A 17,457-nucleotide genomic window follows, 5' to 3' on the forward strand; every position below is an offset into this window, starting at 1 on the left:
GCCATGTTCCTGGCTCCTCGTCTCCCGCTCTCAGCATGACACCCGCTCCCCGGTGATACCCCCTATGCCCAGATACCCACTGTCAGCTGGTGTCTATCCTGACATCTGTTCACAGCTCTGCTCCCCGGGCTCCATCCTCCCATTGAAGTCCGCAGGAAACTTGAATGGGAAGAGGATCACCAGACCCAGACACATCCCTGAGTTCCTTCGGATTCACTCTGGCTCCTCCAAGTCCACCCCAGGCTCAAGGTCAGCGGCTGTCTCTGATCTCCCCCATTTCCAGCGGGTCAGTCTCCATATCTCCTTCCTTCCCCCTAGGACTCGGTGCCCTCTTCCCTACCCTCCACCCCACAAGACCCCTTGCTTCTCTCTTCCCCCGTCTCTTGCTTTCTCCCATCTCTTTGCCCCCTCCGACCTTTCTCCCTCTTCTTTCTCAATTACCCTAAGTAATCTCTCCTCCCACTGCACCTACCCGTCTGCTCTCTCCTGTCCCTTTTTTCCGCCACTCCCCGCCCCTTTCCCAGTGTCCATTTGTCCCACTCTTTCTTTTCCTTGCCCGGCTCATCTCCCTCCCCGTCTAACTCAAGCTCAGTCTCTCTCCCTCTCCACAGCAGCCCGGAGGGTTACGTTTTGCCTGTTCCTCTGTCTGACACCGCCTCACATTTTAACACCACAGCAGACTCCCCCATAATAAGCGCGAGCGCTCGGCGTTTGCCTACTAAAGATGAGAGCATCCTGCATCAGCGCTAGATCCCTGTGCGAGCCCTCTGAGCTGGAAGTGGGACAGGCACTTTCCCTAGTTGCTGGAAGTAAAACAATCCTTTACCAAATATCTGTCACCCCCACAGCAGCAGAGCCCTGCAATAGCTGAGCTCGAATCACAGCACAATTTGGCTGTGCTCGCCCGTATTGTCCACAGCCTTTGTTTCTTTCTCCGATCACAGAAATAATAGTTGATGATAAAGAAGCAGTGGGGGAAATCCAATCGATTGCCATAATTTCTCCACCTTAGCATTTATATTTCTTGTTATTTATGGGGCGGGGTAATCCATTCCTTATACTTGCAAGTGTTTTGTCGTTTGATCAAATAGACAGTTTTCCCCTACTGAAAATGGGATCGCTTATTATGTCTAACAAAAACTTTCAGCGATAGATTTAGCTGGACGTTTGGCAGATGTTTAAGGACTTGTTATCATTTCCGATATGCTTAGGACTTGACAAAAGGCTTACTACCTATTACATAAACGTGTGCGTGCATGAGTAAATGCAACCTCACTCACTTTACCCAGGTGTGTGTGCTGCACATGCCAGTTTATGGCTATCACTAAAGAAATATGCTTAAAAGACTATAATGAATTGACGTGAAGTCTCATAAGCTCTTTTACTTGCCTTATACGGCACTCTGAAAATCCTGAAAATAGGTGAGCCCGCATAAAATATAGTAAATGTGCACAGAAATTATTGGTAATTGTCTGTATTTGTGTATTATTATTAAAATGCGTCGGGGGTATAAACTCCAGTCTATACTAGCATGTAACATTTAAATTCAAACAACTGCTCTGAAGTAACCTGAAATGGCATCCTCCCTTTAATGTGTGCATTACTCCCATTCACTTTAATGGAAGTTCCTTGTGGTACCCAGGGGAGAATAGATTCCTACACGTCTTTAGCGTCCTGTCCTTATTGCAGGGGTGTTTGAACCGTGAGTAATTGCATTTGTTTTATACTTGCTCCTAGTAGGTGGGTGCCTGTCGCCACATATACATAAAACCATCTAGTGCATATGCATGCACAAGCAGCTGCTGATTTTACAGAGTATGTGGCAATAAGCCCCATCTGTCTAAGAACAAAACTGAGACCCATATGTGTTGTAAGGACGGCATTTCAAGATGAAACCTGAATTTCCTGGCTTCTTTTATAATGAGACTGATGGTTATCCCCTATATTTTCAAAATGGTGCGCCGGGTTTTAGTCCTGGGATTCCCATTAAAGTCAGTGACCTCCGGATTGTTTAAGGGTATTTACAGAGAATAAGCCTTAAGTAGAAGATGAAACTCTTCCCAAGCCAGGCAAACCAGTATCCTTTCCATTCTGTTGCAATAACCAGCCGAGTTATTGTGACATATGACATAGCTGCTGCTGTGGAAGCAACATGACCTATAGGCATGGCTGAAACGATGCTGTTTGCACAGTGACGATGTATTATAAACAACGAACAGAAAAATAAATGTAGTTTCGCTCTTGGTGTGTATACTCACGCTTCTGGAAATGTATGCGTACAGGTGTGGCACCTCCTTTCTGATGAGTACCGTCCCAGAGACAGCCTGAGTTCTCCCTCCGTTCTCAATGCCTGAAAGGCTTCATTTGACTATTAAGATCTGTGATAGTGCCTGAAAAATTAGTTCAGAAAGCGATGGAACATCCACAGGGCAAAAGAATGAAGCGCACATGCTCACAAGTCCGGCCACACTTGCAGGCACGCTGGTACATCAACGATTTATGGGCAGACCCTACGCTCTTTAAAGTAAATGAGATGGTTGCCATTGCCTTCGATGGAAGCAAGATCGAGGTCTCTTCGAGCTAAGGCATGCGAATGGTTGATGACATGTTAAAAGATTGCCACTAAGATGTATTGCCTCATCATCTTAAACGTATTATCAGTTATGTGGGTTTGGGGGGGATGAGGAATCACACTAGGATTTTTGTTTTCTATCTAAATGATTTGCAAAATACAATTATAGAACTAAGAACAAATCATGCACTCCGAATAGCTACCAAAGAGTGACGTTTACAATATGCCAATAACCACCGGTAAGTGCAAAGGCGTTGACCTGATTTCTTTAAAACTCACACACACAGAGAACCAAAAAAGTAAATTATATAATAAAAAGAAATACATCCCTGGCATTATTGCACGTGGTATTATTTGTTAGGTTGTTGGATGGGGAGCACATTAGGCCTTGAGCAACTGTTAGATTTGTTGTGTATCCTTTCATTACATGCCCAGCACCCCTCTATTGACTGTGACAATGGAATGGTCCATCAGAGTTCAGGATCAAATAACTGCTCTGACAAAATAGGAGTGTTTGCTGTGTAAAGAATTGGAAGCATTTCACGTGCTGAATATAGCCAGGATCTATCATTTTAGAACAATGCACACATGCAAAACAACAGATAAGATTACATCAACTAAAAGCTGCAAAATATTGTCCCTTCACCTTCTGGTTTTTGTCTCAGAATATTGTCCCCTGCTGGGGCAATATTTTGCCCCTATTGACCTCCGAAAGTGATTAGGTCTGCAGCTTCCCAGAAGAGGCTAGGCCTTGTTGCAAAGGGTTTTGGCTCGGCAGCCTCCATGCCAGAGAGGCAACAGATGAGCTCTGGATTAAGGGGTATGAGTGGATGAGAGTATGTGAACAACGAAAGGTCACTGTGAAAGAGTCGCTGCATATTTGGGCTAACTGGAGATTTTTCTTTAGTTCAAAGAACTTCCCTGGGAACATGAAATCCATAACAACACAGAAAACACAGAAAGTTCTTCCCATAATTGTTAACTGTGTGCACAGAGCTATATATTATGGAGCTAAGTAATCCTCTCTTTTTAGAGGTATTTACATAAAGTGTACATGAAGTGTTCATATGACAATGGATCTCTCTTCTCGAAAGCTACGTGTATTAGATACACAGAGAGATATAAAATAACTCCCAAGACCCACTTATTGTCCTTCAATGATGTGCAGGAGGCACCTAAAAGGGAAGGCTGAGCTATTTGTGTTCAGCAACTGAGAAAATAAGTCACACAGGCACAAGTGAATTCTTCCATCACTTGTAAAAACACAAGCTCCGTCCTTGTGCCCTAGCTTTCAGACCGATGCGAGTCCGTAACTAAATATAAACGTGGTTCTTGACATAACAGCATCTTTACATTTAAAGTAACTGATATAAGCAAAGTCACGGTAGAGGCGTGCCAGAGAATGAGAAGCGTAAAGACCTTCAGAAGAAGCGCACGAAACGGAGGAAATCAGTTTGGAGATGCTAAGAGAGACGATCAGCATCAGGAAATAAAAATAATTTTACTTCCCAAATTGATTTAACAATAGGTGTCTCCATAAATGAATAGTATTGTCCCTCTGTTGACGTGTATCCTGCATAATCTGTACATTTACCTAGAGAAACATTAATCTGTTAAAGCATTGGGCTATATTCTGATATCATGCACATCTGGGTAAAGCCGGAGTAACTCCGTTATAAACAGGTACACCTGGGTACATCCGAAGTAACTTCATCATGAGAACAGAATTTGGCCCAACGGGGGTATAGTTTCAGCGTTTGTTTCAGTGCATTTGGGGATAAGAAATAAAATAACCCCGAACTTAAACACTGCCCTGGAAAGTTTCGAGTATCTTTGGAGAACCTCACTCCGGCTTGGATTTCGAGGACTGCGTGAGGCTATCATAGAGACCCTCCCTTTTGATCCTTTGCCTTTTCTCTGCTTAAGGAATCGGTCAGGGCACTAACTTAAAAAAGTTTGATCCGCAGCGACAGAAGCTTCCTGCTCAAAGACTTTCAGTTCCCTGGCCCCAAACAGCTGGGGTTGGGGAGAGACACGGGGGATGAGACATTAGGAAGATTTTGCATCCCCTGTATTGCTTAAGAATCAGAGACTGGGAGAGCAGATTGTACCGCAGAGAGCCCCCGATCCTGCTCCCTTTAGGGACAAACAACAGACAAGCTGGACACAGGACCTGTCCCTTCTCCGCTCTGGAGCTGGACAGTCCTCTGCCCACCTTAGCCCAAGCGCAGCCTGTGGGGTGAAGCGAGGAATCGGAGAGCCTGTATCCGAAGAGAAGACAATGAAGATCCCGGGGCGTCGCTGCGGTACAGCCCCGGGGACAGGAGTTCAGTGATACCGGGGTTGTACGCTGTACAGCACATCCTAGTGCGGTATCAGCTGGATTCACTGTTAGCCTGAATAGGTAAGAAGTGAAATAACTAGATGATGATACCTACGCAGTTTTGAGCCGCACACTGTGATGGAATAGGTTTAAACTAACTACACACTCGCACTTCCCCTGCGTTGTCTCTCGCCTTCTCATTCCTTTGCCTCCAGTTAGCTAACTACGGGGGCTCAGCAGATTTCCTTATTTTAATAAGGTTTGTTAGCTGTGACTTGGGCTTTTACCTCCCACGCTCCTGGACTCTGAAAATAGATTGAGAATCTCTCGCTCCTAAATCCCCTTTTCTGGAAACCCGGAAAACTGGTCTTATCTCCTTTTCCCTAATCTGTCCATCCATTTTCTTTATTATACTTTGCAAATAATATATTCAAAACAAATTGAAAATAATAGACTTCAGCATAGTCTCCGGGATACATCTCCACATACATTTTCCTTCCCTAACATAAGAGACTGAAGTTTTCTCAATTCCCCGCACATAATACCAAAGCTTTCATTTCATTGTAAATTTTACCACATAAATATAATATGTCGGCGCTAATCATTCAAATAGCCACATTTTAAATACATTATATTGTTTCACAATTTCTCAAATCCATGTTTTGTTTCTGAACCAATTTGCAGCCTGCACCGTTCAAAGCTATGAAACAGAGACCTATTTCTCAGTCTCACACTGAAATACAAGAGGCTTGGGGTCACTCTAAACAGTTAAATTAGCTTTTCTAGCTTTCATTTTCTTTAAACTTTAAAAGTCGCTAAATATGTGACTGCGTCATAACTTATTTATAGCAAGCCGGAGTCAAAGCAGACAATTCCCGTCTTATTTATTCAGACACTTTCTTCAAAGAGAACTCTAAGTGTTCTAAGCCAGGCTTCACTGATCCCTAAAATGAAAATATTTTCATGTAAACAATATTTAAACACATTTTAAAAAAAATCTTCAGACTTCAGAAAACAACGTCTGTGGGACTGTCACCAGCGTCTGTCCCCTTTACTTCTCCCCCATCCCAAATAGACCCCAAGAGCTACAGTACAGGATTTCGGAAATAGAATCCATAAAAGTGCCTTGCTTTTACAAAAACAATATACACGAAGATTTAAATGACTTCTATGCCATTAAAAGTAGTTGTTGAACTCAATACAAGGACAGGGACCTCCTAAGAATAAAATCTGGACCAACCTTTTAGTCTTAGGTGTTCCTCTTGCTCCTCCTTCAGAGTTTGCAAATTCATCTCCACAAATTATTAAATAAGTGACACAGCTCATCCGTTCTCCTTTTCACTTTTTATTACTATATCGTCACAGTCAATTTTCTTTATCTGCAATGGATTTTGGTATTGGTACTTCTCGCTTAGACAGAAAGAAGACGAAATTCTATTCGTTTACATGGTTTTATTGTTGTAAACATTAAAATTGTCTTTCCTCAAAGAAAGAGTTTATCAGGAAAAAAAATCAGCGTCTCTAACTGTCATACACCATAGAAAAAAAAGGCAGTGACTTGTATAATGTGCCATACTGGAAATATACAAAGAAAAATACTACAGAATATGGCAATATTAAAAATATTACTCAAACATAAAATAATATATTAATCGACAATTTTAGACATAAAAAACAAAACAAAAAATTCAAAGTGCTCAGTAATTTCCAGGGAGTTATATATATTATAAGCACTCTGGAAACAGTCAAAAGCTGCTGCATGCAAGATTTGTTTAGCTTTAGACAACAAAATAATCAAGATATAAACTTTTTTTAATCAACATCAACAGTACATACAACACTTACAAACAAGGAATGTTGGACGGTGTTTACAAACACTATGTGCCCCTTTGTCCAAGATTTCGGTTTTGTAATACTTGTGCCCACCTATTTTACAATTGAGAAAATGTTTGAAGCTTAGATAACTACCAATCTTTATAAAATCTAACAGACTACATAGTGTCTGAAATACTATTTATAGAATATAGACATTACTGAAATAGCAAGTGCCTATAACATTATCATCCTAGAATCATGATGCTTTCCCATTTCACTGAGTTACTTAATTCTCTTTATTTGCAAACACATCTATGTTCTTTCTTTTAGAATTGGTTTTAATATTTATTCATAAATAGGCACAGAATAATTTAAAAAGCCAAAATGCATCTGATAAATTTACAAGTCTTTGCCTTCTTTAATTTCATGCCACCCACGCAACATTTAGTTTTCAGTATATATTACAGCTTTCTTTTACATCAGAAAACTTTAGTCTTTAAGAGGGTGAGACTTGTGGGTCACCTTAATACTTTGTCATCATGAGAGTCTTAGCCCGGCGTTGCCAAATATGATCGTCTTTTTAATCAGAAGTCCTTCTTAATATTTTGAGCCGATAATAAAAAGCTTATACCATGGTATTTAAGTTGTCCATCATCTGAATCCTTGATGCCCCAGAGCCAAAATGCCCATTCACGTTCTGCCTTCAAGAGGTTAGCAACAGTTTTGGGGATGGGAATCTGGCACCCAAAGGTGCTGCTTTGCGCACAGGTGAATTCCCCTTCAGACAGGTCGAGTTTATTTTCTTTAAAGTTCACTTTAAGTGCATGGGAAGAGTCTTAAAAAGGTAAAGTGTCCAGAAAAAGTTTGTCGATTATTGCTGGAGGTGGCACCAAATCTTCTAGTTTCAGGTAGAAAATGCGTTGCAGCCCCTGTGTGCAAAGGGTGCGAAGTTCAGGGAGCTTCCCCAAGAGTTTGGACAAATAATTGGGGCGATTCAAACCTCCGTTATTGAAAGTCACATGGTCTTTGAGACAATTTACAATCTTGTTCTGAAGTTCTTCCACCCTCTTGGGTTCCTTTAGCCCGTGCCTCTCTGCAAAAGACAAGGATGCAGGACATCACAGGTTTGACAATGTGGATACCAGAACAGGGCAAATGGTCTGTGTAGTGTTGTTGAAACACCGAACACAAGAAGGTAGAGCTGTACTGACCTGTTACCATAGCCAGGGCAGCGATGCATGAGAAGGCAGATATGTCGATGTTCATATTTTGCAAGTTGGAGGAGAATTCAACAATGGAATCAATCCATTCTCCAAAGCCACGGACACATTGCAACCTGTGCAGGACCACCCCATTGCAAAAGATAAGCTTGCCCTCCACTGGGCTGGACCTGCAATTAATACAACAGGGGGTGGGGGGGAGGCGAGAAAGAGAAAAGGGGGGAAAATAAAAGATAAGCTAAACAACTAATTACGCGAAGAGCAATAAATGGAGGATTTAAGAGGCACCTAATTACCCAGGAGTTAATAAAACGCAGATCAGTGGACCATGAAAGGATTTGATTTCATAATAATCCAGAAGTTGCCTTTTGAATTTTGGACATTTACCTGTATGCTAGCCGCAGCACAAACAGTTCCAAGAAAGCGGATTCGAAGAGGAGGTCCTGGTCTGGTTTAGAGAGGTCAGTGAAACCAGGGATTTTTTCTGCCCATCCTCGGATGATCTCCATGGAGCCGGTCAAGAGATCATAAAACTGCTGGATATGCTGAGTGTCATCTCCACTCATCTGGTAGTCAGGGTTAGCCTGGAACTGGAATTTCATTTTAAAAAGCACTTAATGAGGTTCTCTAAAATATATAACCCGTGAAATTGCTAACCCCATTTCTAGTAGGGGAGCCAGGTTTTTATAACAATTAAACCTCTCTCTGACCAGTAAGGAAATTAGATGTTCCAGGGCAATTAATTCAATTAAGGATGGTGCTATGAGGTCGTTGCTTTGAATATGTAAATTGCCATTTCTATACAGACTAAACAGAGGGTCACCCTGCATTGAGAAGCGTTCACTCTTATCTACACAACACAATTAGCAAGTTAGTATTCATGCCAGTCCCGGTGTTAGCCTCCTGGAAAGCCTGGTAACCCCTTAATAAAAATTATAGCACTGTATGTATTTTAATAACCCCCCTTTCATTAGCTCCTATATTTCCGCGCAGCTGGAATAACACACAATATTCTTGCTATGCTCCTGCCTCACTCCCAGTCCAGTTTGCCCCAGGATCACTACTCAGTGCATCGACTACCAGCACTTGGGTGTGTAGAAGCTGAAAAGCACGTGCTCAGAGTATACAGGAGTGCGTGACAATGTCACGAGAGTCCCGAAACTCTGTGGAACAAATGGGACCGACATCTGCAGTGTGTAGTGAGTGAAGGGGGGTTGGTTACTAGTCTCTCTCTCTCTCTCTCTCTGCATATGGGCATGTGTGTGCGTGTTTGCAGCTATGTCTGTATGTTAATATTGTCTCCAGCTTACCCTGGAATAGTCCAGGCTGCTCATAGCCGGGTTGGAGTCGACATGGGCTCTCACCAGGGCACTGATCAGACTCACCGGGGGAGAGGGGGGAGAGGGCTCCTGGGGGCTCTTCGGTTTGGATGGTAAGCGACCCCTTCGGCCTTTTAAACTGTCTGTGCGAACCACTGCGAAAGAAAAGGATGTTCAGCGTTCCTTCCCCTCACATATAACACACGAGAGTGAAACACACAGCCCCCTCCCCCCCTCCGCTAAAGGTACCTAGGCCTCGTGTGTATACATCGCCAAGGCTGCAAAGAGCTACACCCGAGAAGGGTAAAAAATGCTGCTTTATTTTATGTCTTATTCCAAGGGGATCCTATTTAAATAAAAATCTGTATGGCTCTCAGGGAATCAGAGATCATTCTCCCAGCTGAGGCCTGACACAAAGAAATTCTGGGGTGGGCGGAGAGGGAACAGAAAGTATGTGTGGGGGAGGGTATATCTGAGAGGAAAGGAGAGGGTGTATCCGGGGGTCGCTGAAGACCTACCTTCTTTGACCATGCCAACTGCAAGGCACTTTTGAAACCGACAATACTGACAGCGATTTCTGCGGCGTTTGTCAACTGGGCAGTTTTTATTTGCTAAACACACGTATTTTGCGTTTTTCTGGACAGTGCGCTACACAGAGAGAAGGAAATGACAAATTATTTGTTACTTTCCATTAAATTCTGCAGCCCCCAACTGATCAAGTTAAAGTGTCTGCATGGCTGGGATTCCCCCCTCCCCTCCCTTTTTTTTTTCCAGGGCATTTAACAGAAGAAAATTGATAGCGTTAACATTTGAGCTAACCTTGCAGCTCCTAGCAGTGTTTTATATGCCAAGAGAAGGAGAAGGAGACGCTCAGTAAATACAAATCCGTGGGCATTCATATTATTTACATTCCTTGGAGACCTTCTCTATTTAAAATGATAAGATTATTCAATCAGGATGGTGAAATAAAGAGATCACTTAATTTTACCATAGGGAATTCTGTTCCACTTGGTTAGCTTAGACACGGTTCTCTGTCCTAACCAATTTCAATCTGAAGGGGAAGGCAGCTTCTAGCACATGCAAATGCCTCCTGTTCAACTCATGCACGCAACTTCTTGCCAAGGACCTGCAGCCATTTGGGGCCGGCACCAAGGACCTCAGTGTGTCTTGGCCCATTGCAGCGGGGAGTTTTGCAAAAAACGACCTCGGGCTTAGAGGAGCACAAGGCGCTGTTATTTGCAAACATTTGCTCTCCTGTCCTGCTGCTCCTTCTGTGGTTGCGGTTCTCCCCTCCCTCCCAGTGGGATCTGCGCCTGAGCTCTTTGGCCAGGCTGTTGCTTTGCATTTGTGTGGGTGAGCGCAGGAGGGGGGATCCCTTTGGAGTTTGTGAACTAACCCTTTCCCCAACCCTCCCCACGCGCTCTCAGCACCTCCAGCTCACCTTGAAGAACCCTTTGCAGCCCTCACAGGTGCGCACTCCGTAGTGCTGGCAGGCCGCGTTGTCCCCGCACACTGCACAGAGGCCCTCGTTGGATGGAGACCCCCGGGAGGGAGGGGATGGCACCTGGGTGTCCAGCAGCTGGGAAGCATGGCCAATCTGTAGCCCTGGGAAGCCCATGGATGCCTGTTTGCGGATGGGATTGGGCACTGCAAATGTCTGGCCATCGACTACATGGTGGGCCCCGGATGGCTCGGGGTTCATGGGCACGTGGAGGGGCCCGTCAAATCGCATCTGGCAACTGGACACTGGGGTTCCTGGGGGTGATTGCTTAAATGAGAATAAGGAGAGCCTGGACACAGGCGTTTTCCTCTGCTCGATCATGTGGGTGGTGGCCACGTAATTCTGGTGGAAGTTGTGGAGGGAGCCAGGGTCGTCCCACATGGGGTTGTGCTGCACCTGGAAGCCGGGGGTGGTGGGAGTCGGGGGCGACGAAGGCTTGTAGTAAACGGAGCCAGAATGAGGCATCATCTCCTCCGACTGAGGGGGGAGGTGGTTGTGTTGCTGGTAGCTGTGCATCTGAATGTCTTCCACTTTAATAGAGGACTGCTGTCCGGACAGGGGCATTTGGTACAAGCAAGGTGGCTTCACGTCGTAGCTTGTGCTGTAGTTGTCCATAAAGGTACTGAAGCTGGGGAGAGAAGTGGTGGCAGTGATTTCAGTGTTGGTGAGGTCCATGCTAAACTTGACAAACTCTGGAGTTAAGAAATCGGAGCTGTATTCTCCTGAAGAGTGGTAACTGTAGCTCTGGGAAGCTGGGCTGGCTCCTTGAGGCGATGACCCATACTGAGCCTGAACACAGGGCATGGCTGGAAATGAAACAGTGTAATATATACTCAGCCTGGTCAACTGCATACTTTCTCCCCTGCTTTGTACACCTGCTTTCTACAACACTGCGGGCCACATTAGGAAGCCGCACACACTTCTTATTGCGCAAAGAAAACGTGTTCACAGGGGGAAAAAAAGAGATTACACTAAAGTACATAGAGCTCTGATGTTTGTGAATGTTTAAAGTGCATAGTGTACCCCCAAAATGTCTTTCAGTCCCCCACAAACAGACCGAATGAGCACCAGTCGCTTTATTTCTGTGTACAATGATATTTTCAGCTAGTTCATTTGTAAAGAAACACGATGAAGTGAGTTGCACAATGTGAAGTTGTTTGGAACACATCTACGCACGTGTCTTACTTATGTTACTTGGCTTTCAGTGTGAAGTTGTTTCTTTTGAATATTAAAGAAATTAAGCTCACAAACCTTCAGCCGAGTTACAGGCGTTTTCGAGGGAATTAAAGGTGGACAGTGTCGGAATTCAATGGAGACAAAGTTTCCAAGATTTTAGAAAAACAGTGAGGACTCCAGACTGCCCAGTACGCTCTCTGAAACAGACACAATAGACTTTATGTTCAGATTTGCTAAGGATTCATTTGAAACAAATGTATCACAAAACCATGAGCTTCTCTAGGACAAAGCTTGCCTGTTTTAGTAAGAGACATTGTGCGGCCTTTTAATAAAGAAATCAGATTTAAAATAGTTTAAGAAAAGAGCTAGTCAGAGCTAATATGAAATGTTGTCCTTATGGCATTTTGGCATATAAACTAGTTCCCCCAATGAGTTATTATCGGGAAGAAAACTTACTAAAAGCAGGTTGTTATTTACATTATTATTTTTTATTATTTGGTTCTATTATTTCTACGGGGGGGGGGATTGATTTGATTTTTAACACTTATCCCCTCCCCAAATAACATCTGAGTCCATTTATTGAAGAATAAAAGGGGGAAGGCACATTTTTGCACCTTCCCTTGAAAGTCCCTAAAATCCAAATGTGACTTTTTAACGACAGCTCTAAAAAGGGGCATAAATGACAACAAACCACGCTAAATAAGGTAACTAGACAATCAAAGAAGCCAAAGGAGTTTTAGATGAAAGAAACCTGGTTAACAGAGGTGTAAAATGCTTCTAGTGGATGCACTGACCCAGGGAAATCTTAATTAACAATAAATGAACGCCGCCTAATAGATTTTCGCTTTGTTTTGTAAATATGCACAACTAAAGTTAAAAGGGGACATGTGAAATAAACAGAACCCGCAGCTCCTTTAAGCAGGAGTGACTTTAAACCCCCACCAATACTATTTGCTTCATAGTGTGACACCTTACACATGTAACACATTACCAGTTGTACAACCACAAACTTAATATTTACCCTACCGGGTGAAACAAACCACGCTAACATCCCTAAAATCTCCAGACTTCATTGATACCACAGACAGCGACTACGCATCTTCAATCTAACTCCAATTGATCCAAATATTCATGCTTTCTCTTCCGCGTTCTGCTAATTAACGCCTGGCATGACGGCTTGCTTTGTTGATGGTCAGTGAACACTAAGTAAATAGAAGGGGGGGGAGGGGAAGGATCACCGCCGAAAAGAATAACTACGCTAGATGAAACAAGCAGGTAGCCTTGCAAGCCACCCCCCACAAGCTTATAACACGCGCACGGCAGCAATACATATCAAAGGCAACTAAGTGATAGGATACCACAGAACTCTACAGAGCTGCCTATAACACCAGCACCGCTTGCTAGCCCTGGAGATGGAGAGAGAAAAATGTTCCCAAGCAACACATACGCTGAAGAACTTTTCTCCTGCTATGTAACCGTGGAAGTTCAGGTCCCAGCTACACACGTTTACCTTAACAGCCCAACTTCGACACCATATGTCCCCCAAACAGGTGAAAGTTATAGCAGAAAGTCAGGGGCATATTCTTGCACCAAAGTTGATTTCACGTTAGCATCTTTTACAGAACCAGATCCGAGACTCACTGAGTGATGAATTAACTGACTGACATTTTGGAAATACAGTATGGAAAAAGGTTGCATTTGAAAGCCACACACAAAATATTTTAACGCCTCCTATTTCCATCTACCATCCCAGCCCCCTCCACTGGAGTCCATATTGAAGATTGAGGGCATCCTGCAGATGGCTGTAAATCAACGACAAGATTAAATAGGGGAATTTTACAAAAATCAATACTCACTTGTTAGCAATGTCTTTTTCATTCATTCAACCGTCTGAACAACAGTTTCCCAAGGGCAGATCGGCGGACAAAACAACCGATGACAGAGCACTTGCTAGTTATTCTCTGTTGGGAAGTACAGTACTAGTAAAGCACAGTGCGAGCAAGCCGGACAGACTGGCCCTTCCCTCCAATGTGCCTTTGTTTATGTGGGCTCCGTATTCCACAGCCAACATGCACCTAAAGTCTCCAAGCGTCAGTGCACGTCAGTGCTGCCCGCCCAATCAGCCATCCGAGGGGCTGGATCTCTCTGCACAGTTGGCCAGTTCTTGCTTTGGTAAATTTCCGACGTGACATCACCAAGAGTGCAGATTTTAAGGTGGGAACAAGCTCCCTCGGTTCACCTTGTTACAGCTTTTCCAAAATAGGTGCAACCCCCCCGCACGTACACCCCCCTAGATGTGCAAGACTGTAAACAAAGAACTAGATTCCCTCCACCCCCCACGCCGTGTCATAAACCCTAGAGGATCTCTCTGCGGCTCTCCGCACGCAGGCACACTGTATAATAACGTGTGCTGCTCTGCCTGCGTGGGGTCTGCTAAGTTGTGTGTCTATACCACAGTACGGTACGGGGATTTTTCTTGCATACGTACATACATACGGACATCGCTACTTTCATGCATTTTCTAGATACAGTTTTTTCCCCTTCTTTGTGACCCATGGAGGCATTTTCTACAGGCTAGAAATGAGGACCCCCTCTTTCCCCCAAAAAACAAACAGCAGCGCCTGTTAGCACCAGATTCACTGTCTCCAGGTATGTTTGATAGAATGTTTTATTACGCGGCGCAGAGCAATCGTCACCGTATAAAATCGGAGTCCGCCGGTGCCTTGAAATCATCCTTCTCTCAAAACCATACAGCTTCACGCAACAAGTTGTCCAATTGTCAGGAAAGGTGGTGGGGCGGTTGGTTTACATCCCACAGCACCACTTAAAAGTGCCAATTAAAGGCGTTGGAAATAAATGTTTGTTTTGGGAGGAAGGTTCCTGTCCCGCCGCGGACACCGTCTCTTTCCGTACGCGGGGAATAAAGAACCCGATTGTACGGAGTTATACGCATTATACTTTAACTTATGCAATGTAAAAGTATGGCTGTCAATACCTCTGTGCTCTACTGAGAGAAAAAGTGCAGAGCAAGGGTGACGGTGGGGGTGCCCTTTACTCAGACCAGGGTAATACTAGAAGCTGTCACACAGCCTTGTCTCTGCTTTGCATGCTAATCCACTGAAATAGGCTCGGAGTGGGCACTCCAGCTCACAGAAAGGAAGGGAAGGCGCGCAGAAAATGCCTGCTAAGAAGAGAAGTACTTGCCCGTACGTAACAGGAACAATTATAGGGACCCAGCAAGAGCCACACCTGCCCCCACCTCCCCTTGTGCCGGAGGAAAGCTGGCTCTCGACTTGAGGGTATGACCTGTGCTTTATGTTTTATCCCCTTTCCCTGCAGGGCATGGCCCCTCCGGAGACAGTCCGGGTGTCCCCGCCCAGCCCCTGCCCTGTGGGGTTTTAGTCACGCTCCAGAGAAGCACCTCATCTATCCTGGTTCCCCGGACGACTGCAGCATCTGACCTCCCTGTACCGGGGTTCAAAGCTCTATTAACCTGACGGCCACGGTGCAGGGAAGCAGCTCCCTGTGGATGGCTTTATCCGCCTCTCATCAGCGGGAAGGCGCTTGCCCTGCTACAGCCCCTCTAGCCCTCTTTGCAGCCAGGACGCGTGTCTGCGCTGGGGGCCCCCTTCCCCTTGGCCGTCACGGGAGCTATGTTTGGCAGCGCTATAAATAGCCCCAGGCGCGCCGAGCGGGGGGAACCTGAGGCAGCCACCTTAAGCTCTACGGCGGCGGCAGCCTGGGCTAGCCGCAGACGGGGGGTGGGGGGGGCGGCTCATTAGCATGAGCGCAGTAGCGTCAGCCGCCGCCCGTGGGCTGAAGCGAACGAAAGGGAAAAAGTGAGAGTTGGGCGGGGCGGCGCGTGACGCAAGGGGACGCCGCTATTGACGCAACCAGCCGGCTGCGCCAAAAATAGCAGCTGCTTGGCCGGCTCCCTGCTCCATTGCAGTGGCGGGAGCCGCTTATAGCCCGAGAGTGGGCGGGGCTATTTTAAGTATCCCCGGGCGGAAGCTCGCGAGCCCCCAAGGCTCGGTGCCTGCTGGCTCCCGGGTTGACAGTGGGAGTCACTGGTTAAAAGCCACCCCAAAACGGGAAGGACCCTCGTTCCAAAGGGGCTTTCCGCAAAGTTCCTTGGGGCTGTGTGGCTTGGTACCTTAGCAATCCTAGACAGGGTGTGCTACTGGCACTAGGATACTAGCTCCTCTCTTTCACCAACAGCAGTTGGTCGGATACATGATATTGCCTCACGCACCTGCCTTGTCTCTCTGATACACTGCGACAGACATGGCTACAACAACACTGCAAATAACTATGAAAGAAGGAGAGGTGGGGTTTTTTAAGCAATGTGTCTGCCATTGTCAAAACTCTTATTTATTAAAAGCTCCCCTGAGCCACTGTACTTCAAAGGAGCTCACAAGTGTATCGCACCCCCTCTCCCACCTGTAGTTTTTTGTGTTAGCTCTTCTTAATGGCATTGGCAACTGTGCAACGTTGCAAGTTCCCCATGATTTCTTGCAGGTAAGTATGATGATCTATTGGTTTTATGCAGCTATATTGAATCCCTATCAATCTCATTCCTAAAATACAAGAGAAGCAAGTTTCCACGAGGACAATTACTTTCCAGAAAGACTTGAAAGGTAGTTTTAACCCATGCAAAAAAAATTACTGAAAGTTCTCCTCACCGCTCTGTACCAAAATTACACCTATACTTGACATCTCTGGGTCTTCTTTTTGCCTCTGGAAGGGATATCAGTAGTTGTGACAAAATGGGCTTCAGCTACTCCTCTGCTAAGTAGGAATCCTGATGTCCAACAGCCAGATGTGTTAACACATGCACACAGGGTGTGAAGAAGTTTAAACCACCAACAAAGTGGTGGAAGTACAGCAGCAGCAGCAGTCCACTCAGAACCATCAGCCACTGCAGTCAGGGATCCCACCAGTAGGAGGCTAGACTTCACAATCAATACAAAACTGCACCTAGACAACCTGGGCAGTGGTGGGGTAGTTGTGTTGGACCCAGGATATTAAAGATACAAGGTGGATAAAGGAGTATCATTTACTGGACCAATTTCTGCTGGTGAGATAGACAAACATTTGAGAAGCCCCGTGTAAGCGCAAATGCTTGTCCCTCTCACCAGCAAAAGTTGGTCCAATAAACGATATTACCTCACCCACCTTGTCTCCCTAGTACAGAATGGCATATGGATCTGAAACAGCAGCATAGAAACCATCACTATAACAACTTGTGTATTGTTTTAAGCCTTTAAATCATTTCTAAATAAATTGGCATGGTGTTCTCTCTATTTTGGGACAGATTCTAGGAATCTAACTCCTCAGAAGGAAAAGTTTTTATGTCCACATAAATGCCATCTGAAGTAGTGGCTTTTTAATCATCTAACAAAATTCAAATCAGGTTTGGAAAACCAAAGGCATATTTTTTAAAACATTAAATAAAACAATGAGAGGATTCCTGACTGTAGAAAATGTGTGTGTGTGTGTGTGTGTGTGTGTGTGTGTGTGTGTGTGTGTGT

At 44.9% G+C, this 17,457-nt stretch overlaps 1 protein-coding gene across 1 annotated transcript; it reads right to left on the minus strand.

Annotated features, from left to right (window-relative positions):
• Nucleotides 1-6,529: 6,529 nt before the first annotated feature.
• On the minus strand, nt 6,530-12,098 carry NR4A2 (nuclear receptor subfamily 4 group A member 2). Its single transcript, XM_024217992.2, has 7 exons — nt 12,002-12,098; nt 10,691-11,556; nt 9,768-9,897; nt 9,241-9,404; nt 8,318-8,520; nt 7,922-8,100; nt 6,530-7,803 (listed from the first exon to the last, which is right to left on the minus strand). The coding sequence occupies exons 2-7, from the start codon at nt 11,552-11,554 to the stop codon at nt 7,547-7,549; spliced, it is 1,797 nt and encodes a 598-aa protein (XP_024073760.2). The 5' UTR covers nt 11,555-11,556; nt 12,002-12,098; the 3' UTR covers nt 6,530-7,546.
• Between the last annotated feature and the right edge of the window lie 5,359 nt (nt 12,099-17,457).

This window comes from Terrapene carolina, unplaced genomic scaffold, assembly GCF_002925995.2.
Source record: "Terrapene carolina triunguis isolate 2854851 unplaced genomic scaffold, T_m_triunguis-2.0 Scaffold62, whole genome shotgun sequence".
Classification (NCBI taxonomy): Eukaryota; Metazoa; Chordata; order Testudines; family Emydidae; genus Terrapene; species Terrapene triunguis.